Source organism: Myotis davidii, unplaced genomic scaffold (genome assembly GCF_000327345.1).
Source record: "Myotis davidii unplaced genomic scaffold, ASM32734v1 scaffold46, whole genome shotgun sequence".
Lineage (NCBI taxonomy): Eukaryota > Metazoa > Chordata > Mammalia > Chiroptera > Vespertilionidae > Myotis > Myotis davidii.
In genome coordinates, this window is record NW_006383006.1 from 5,766,548 (window position 1) to 5,772,930 (window position 6,383).

General features: G+C 38.7%; 1 protein-coding gene across 2 annotated transcripts in view; it reads right to left on the bottom strand.

Moving 5' to 3' along the window:
• BUB1B (BUB1 mitotic checkpoint serine/threonine kinase B) overlaps positions 1-6,383 on the bottom strand; it is a 73,996-nt gene that overhangs the window by 23,806 nt on the left and 43,807 nt on the right. The window contains exons 9-11 of one of the 2 annotated variants that reach the window (XM_006778092.2): positions 5,739-5,968; positions 2,430-2,542; positions 1,802-1,917 (exon numbers count right to left, since the gene is read on the bottom strand). In XM_006778092.2, coding sequence (XP_006778155.1) covers positions 1,802-1,917; positions 2,430-2,542; positions 5,739-5,968 — 459 coding nt within the window. The remainder of the gene's footprint in view (positions 1-1,801; positions 1,918-2,429; positions 2,543-5,738; positions 5,969-6,383) is intronic. The other variant, XM_015557605.1, reaches the window with a different exon arrangement.

Below are 6,383 nucleotides of genomic sequence, written 5' to 3' on the forward strand. Positions count from 1 at the left end.
TCTGGCTCCCTTCTGTGGGCTTCCTTTTTTGGGTGATCATACTCACCACCTGGATCACCATCTTCCAGATCTACCGGCCCCATTGGGGCGCCCTTGGGGACTACCTCTCCTTTACCATACCTCTGGGTACTCCCTGACAAATTTTTCAGCACAGGCCTGGGACTTGATCATTCTCTCAGGATGGGCTCCTGTACTCCCAGCCCACTTTCAAGCCCCTAATACTTATTCCTATCTCCTGTGTTCTCTGTTGACATACTCCAATAAATGTTCCTGAATCTCAAAAAAAAAAAAAAAAAGAAAAAAAGAAAAGAAAATATTCTAGTACTGTCAATCAAAATTCTTTAAAAAGATGGAACCTTCAGTCATTATAGCCATTACAGAAATAAGAGAGGCCCGGTGCAAGGATTCGTGCACATTAAAAGTAAATTAATTAGAAGGTAGCCAGTGGGGTTGATCTGGGCAAGGCGAGCTGGACATGCCCTGGAGCCAACTTCCTGCAATCCCTCCCCGGCCGGCCACACTGGGGTGGCACCGGGGCTCGAAGGGCGCCTGCGGAGTGAATGGGGTCCCTCTGGCAGGTAGGGTTCCTCGACCTGGCCTGCGGGGACTGGGCCGAAACTGGCATTTCAACATCCCGAGGGGTCCTGGCGTGTGAAAGGGCACTCTGCAAAGTTGCTGTCGCTCAACAGCTCCTGCATTGAGCACCTGCCCCCTGGTGGTCAGTGTGCATCATAGCTACCGACCAGGTGGCTGGTTGCTTAGGTTTTTACATAAAGACTAGAGGCCGATGCATAAAATTCGTGCAAGAGTAGACTTTCCTTCCCTCGGCTACCGTCACCAGCTTCCCTCTGGCACCCAGGATCCAGGCTTCCCTTGCAGCCCCGGCTTTGTCCAGAAAGTCATCTGGAAGGACATCCAGTCTAATTAGCATATTACGCTTTTATTATTACAGATGTTTGATAATAGATGTTAAGTTATTTTAACAGTATAAGCAGATTACAAAATGGTAAACTCTCATGTGTTTGTCTTTTTTGTGTTGTTAATCCTCACCAGAGGATATTTTCCCATTGATCTTTTAGGAGAGAACGGGAGAGAGAGGGAAAGACAGAGAGAAGCATCGATGTGAGAGAAACACATCGATTGGTTGCCTCCTGCACACGTCCCGATCAGGGCCCGGGCTGGGGAGAAGCCTGCAACCAAGGTATGTGCCCTTGACCAGAATCGAACCCAGGACCCTATGGTCCATAGGCCAATGCTCTATCCACTGAGCAAAACTGGCTAGGGCTCTCATGTGTTTTTAAAAAAATGTTTTTATTGATTTTAGAGACAAATAAAAGGTAAGGGAGAGAGAAACATCAATCGGCTGCTTCCTGCACGCCCCCTACTGGGGATAGAGCCCACAACCCAGGCATGTGCCCTGATCTGGAATCAACCTGACCTTTTGGTGCATGAGATGATGTTCATCCAACTGAGCCACACATGCCAGGGCTAAACTCTCAGTTTTATAAAACAAAACAAAAACAATGTTAATAGTAGTCATCTCTTGGTGGCGGAAATGGGTAGTTTTGCCTTTTAAACAATTATTTATATTGGATTGCTTCTATAATATTTGTTAGTTTTTAATAGAAAAAGTTATTACCCTGTCCTCCCTCATCAACATCAAAGTTTATGTTGTGACAGAGACTTGCAAAATCATGTCTTGATACTACAGAAGTCAAAGAGACTTCAAGTCACTAGAGAGTCAGAGGTTGGTTGTAAATGCCTTCCCATAAGCATCATCCTTTCCACCAATGGGTCCTACCTGGCAAAAGAGTTTACTGGACAAACAGAATTGGACACAGTCATTCCTGGTATTTCCTGAGATTCAGAAGCAATGTGCAGTTCATCTGTCTCTTTTGTAGGCATCTTTTCTTCTTGCTGTTTGCATTAAATAAACAAAATCAATTTGTCCCCTCTATCTAGAAAATGCTACCTATTTTCAATCTTTAGTTTCAAAATTAGCTTTATCATACTTTCCCCCTAGATATCCACCAATAAGATAAAATGTCTGTTCCACAAAAGTTCTTTCCAATAATTTATGTTCCCAGTACCAACTGGCACTGTTATGAGAATTCCAAGCATATACTGACTTTCTTTTAGTTAACCCCATTTTAATGGAGAATGAATAGAAAAAAAGAGCTAAAATTAGAGGTAGCAAAACAATGGTTTAGAATATAACTAAGAAGTTAAGAAATTGTTTCACATGCCACTAATTCAATTTGAAATCACTTGTTAAATTACTTTCCTGTTCAACTTTGCTATTAACAGTTAAGGAACTACAGAAAACTCTAAATGGGGGTTGAGGACTTTTACCTTCTATGCTTTTACATTGCATAAATTTGTTTCAATAAACTTTAGTTTCATGTATTAAAAAAAAAGAGAGAAGTAACCTGATCACCCGCTCTTTCTTGCTGAGTAGTTTGAATTTCTTTTAGCTTCTTCTCCATCTCTTCAATTTGTTTCTGCATTTCTGCTTTCTTTTCTGCAATGATCAGTAGCTCAGCTAGAAACAATAAGGTTGGCTGAGGCATTTACTCCTCATAGCAATTTACTGTCAAAACTGCGTTTGGGTTTCATGTCCTCAATATGGATGTTAATATTACAGATGTGAATGATATAAGTGGTGCAGAACCCTCAACTTGAGGTCTCATTTATTCAGTCAGTAAAAAATAAAGTACCTACTACATGCTGAGCACAACTCTGAGCATTTACATCTCAGTGGTACATAATGCAAAGTCCTTGGTCATGTGATGCTAAAATTCAATTTGGGGGAGATAAACACACACACACACATTAACATGAAAATCAGGTTTAAAAATAAAGTGAAATAGGTGATGTGAAAATATGTGACTGGGTATGGGATGGAAGTCAGGGGCTATTTAAGGCCAGTGATGAGAGGAGATCATTATCAGAAAGAGACATTATAAAGCTATAATCTGAATAATTAGGGGCCAGTGTTATACAGACCTAGGGAAGATTCGAGGCCAAGAGACTAGCTGGCACAAAAGCCCTAATGAAGGAACAATATCATTGTGCTCAAGGATCCAAATGAAGGCCAGCATGGTATGCAGTATGGTAAGAGGGAAAAAGTAAAAGATGGGGTTGGAGAGGTAAGCAGAGGCCAAGTCACATGGGGGTAAAGAGTTTATATTGCACTCTAAGATAATGAAAAACAATGGAGAATTTTAAGTAAAGAAGTGACATAACCTGATTTTTAAAAAAGATCATTTGTTGTGAGCAATATGGATTGTGTTAAGCCCAGAGTGAATGTAGAAAGTCTAGTTGTAGTTTGAGGTAACAAAACAATGTAAAAGATTGTGGTTTGGATTAATAACGGGAGTGGTGATAAAAGATTTGGAAAATTTGGGGTGGTAAAGTTGATGGGCTTATTCATTAGTTGGGGGGCAGAGTAAAAAAAGAGTGATCAAAGATGACTTCTGGATTTTTTTGGCTTGAATTAACAGGGTGTATGGTCAAAAAGTTATTGGGTGATAAGGTCAACAGTAAGACCATGTGAAGAGTTGGGCAGTAGGGTTGAAGAAGAGATCACAAGTGGTATGGCAACCATGAAATTGAGAAGCCATACTACTGGATGGTGTAGGGATGGAAAGGAAGATACAGAGCTAGGTACTTAGTCAATTAATGAATGATGGGGAGTGACTAAGGAGGCTCAAGAGGTAGGAAAAAAAATGGAAGGACATGGATCTGAAAGGAGCTAGAGTTTTTGGAGAAGGGAAAAAATGGTTTGGAAGTAGCAATGGGAAGAATGTACAACTACCTTGTTTCTCTGTAGGCCCTACCTGTGGCTTCCTTATTTCTAGTATTCCTACCTGATAGCAAGTAATCAGCAACAATCTTTGAAGCCAGTTTTTAATAGTAACAAGAAACCACTTCATTATAGGCATGAGGATTTATAAGAATGCAATCTATACTTGGCAGGGGAATTACATGTTCATGAATTAGATTCAGAGACCAGCTTAGGAAATGAGTACTTAAAAAGCCTCAGAGGTCTTCTCATCTATTCAAATACCATCTAACCCTAACATAGGTCCTTCTTTGGCTAGCTGAGAATAAAATGTACTTTCATCTTACATCTATATATCTGGTATAAGCTAGACTTCTAAAGAAACAGAAGTTTTTTGTTTGTTTTATTCATGCTGTTTTCTTTTAATTTTTAAAAATTTTGAGGTATAATTGACATTACTATGTTAGTTTCAGGTACACACATAATTATTCTATATTTGTATATATTGCAAAATGATCACCATAATAAGTCTAGATACCATCTGTCACCATACAGTTGTAAATATTTTTTCTTGTGATGAGAACTTTTAACATTTACTCTTTCAACAACTTTCAAATATGCAATACAACATTATTAATTATAGTCACCATGCTATTCATTACATCCCTAAGACTTATCCATGTTGTTTCAAATGGTAAGATTTCATTCTTTTTTTGTGGCTGAATAATAGTCCATTACACACACACACACACACACCATTTTCTTTATCCATTCATCCGTTGATGGATACTTAGGTTGAAGGAAACACTAATTTTTTTTTATCTAAGTACCTATTTAGTTCCTTTCCCAGCTCATATTAGGTTACCCTCCTAGCGTACTTCTTTGTTAGGGTGGTTCCCATTTTTTAAAAGTCTCAACCATCTCCTTGCTTTCTAACCATTCCCCCTGTCTTACCTATATACATAGGTTCCATTTTTCAATACATTAATTTGAACCCAGAGCACCTTTGTCAATCTTGATATAGTTGATATGACAAATGAAGGCCATTCCAAACTTACTAACAACAGTCTGCTTTAAAGAAGTTTGCTTCTAACTTGTCATCTGGAACTCAGAAATTATTTTTCCACAAGTAAATTATAAGAAATGGCCAAATTTCCCAGCTAGCCTTACATATTCTATATCCTCTTTCCATAGTAGGTTATTATGGATATCTGTGTACAAAGAAATATTTCTTCTTTCTTCGTATAGATCCTAGTCAAAATATCTAAATGGATGAACTTTACTTTTGGACCCTTCCCTACATCCTTTTCTGTGCTACCCCTTATCTTCTAATGCCTTAAGCTCCAAATACTATACTTCAGTATTTTTCAGCCCATTCAGCACTACCTCTTGCCTCAAGTACTCTAGATTCCAGAACAGAACTGCTACCCATTTTCCCAAAATTCTAAATTTCTCCTTTTACAGTAAAACTTTCCTTAATTTAGAAAGATACTGTCTTTAAGAAATAATACAAATAAATATCATCTAAGTGACTGAGTATGTTAACCTAAATAAACCCTGGGAGAAATTCCAGGTAGAGTATCAAAAGTCAAGTGAAATATTTTAGGCACGATGAGGAAAGTACTTAACGGGGAGGCATGGCATGTACATGTATGTATGTCGGGTATCATAGCTGTCTGCCTATTACAATGGTGAATATGAAATGTTCCTACAGTTCAGAGCTTCCTCTCTCCCTTTACTTTTGAACAGAGACTTAGTTGCTTAGTTTTTCCCCTAAGGGGTCTCATGAAAAGCAGCAATGGGAGATCAGCTTAAATAGAAAGAGAAACAGTAGAAACCATAGAAACATCACAAACATACAAAAATAAGGCAATTTTCCTCAGAATTAATATACTAACCTTCCTACAACCCAGTTAAGTTATTTTGACAAATGTAAATAGATCAATACACATACCTTCCCTTTTCTCTTTTAATTTCTTACGGAAAACTTCAGCCCGGATCTCTTCAAAGGAGAACTCCCCCACTCCTGCATAAATCTTCTCCTTGCAGTACATCACCTTGTCTTTTTTCTCCTCAGACGCTTGCTGATGGCTTTGAACTCTTTGCAGGAGATCACCTTCTTCCTTCCCAGGCTTTCTTGTGCTTAGAATATGGTTTATACTGGGTTCAATTTTACATGGTGTCCTAAAAGAAGCAAAATAATTATTATTCACCATACAGATTAAATGAGTTACTTTTTACATTTTGATAAAACACAAGTACAATGTCAGCAGCAAGACTAAATGTGACTGATTTTTAAAACAAAAACAAAACACTAAAGGTTGAGAAAAGAGCCTACAAATAATTTACATTGGTTATCGACAATCATGTTCTAAGTACTATGTTATGCTTAGGAAGAAAATTAGCCATAAGTTAGGGTCATCAAACATTTATATTCCTTATAGTTAAAAAAAATATATATCATCGCCCTAACTGGTTTGGCTCAGTGGATAGAGCGTCGGCCTGCGGACTGAAGGGTCCCAGGTTCGATTCCAGTCAGGGGCATGTACCTTGGTTGCGGACACATCCCTGGTAGCAGGTGTGCAAGAGGCAGCTGATC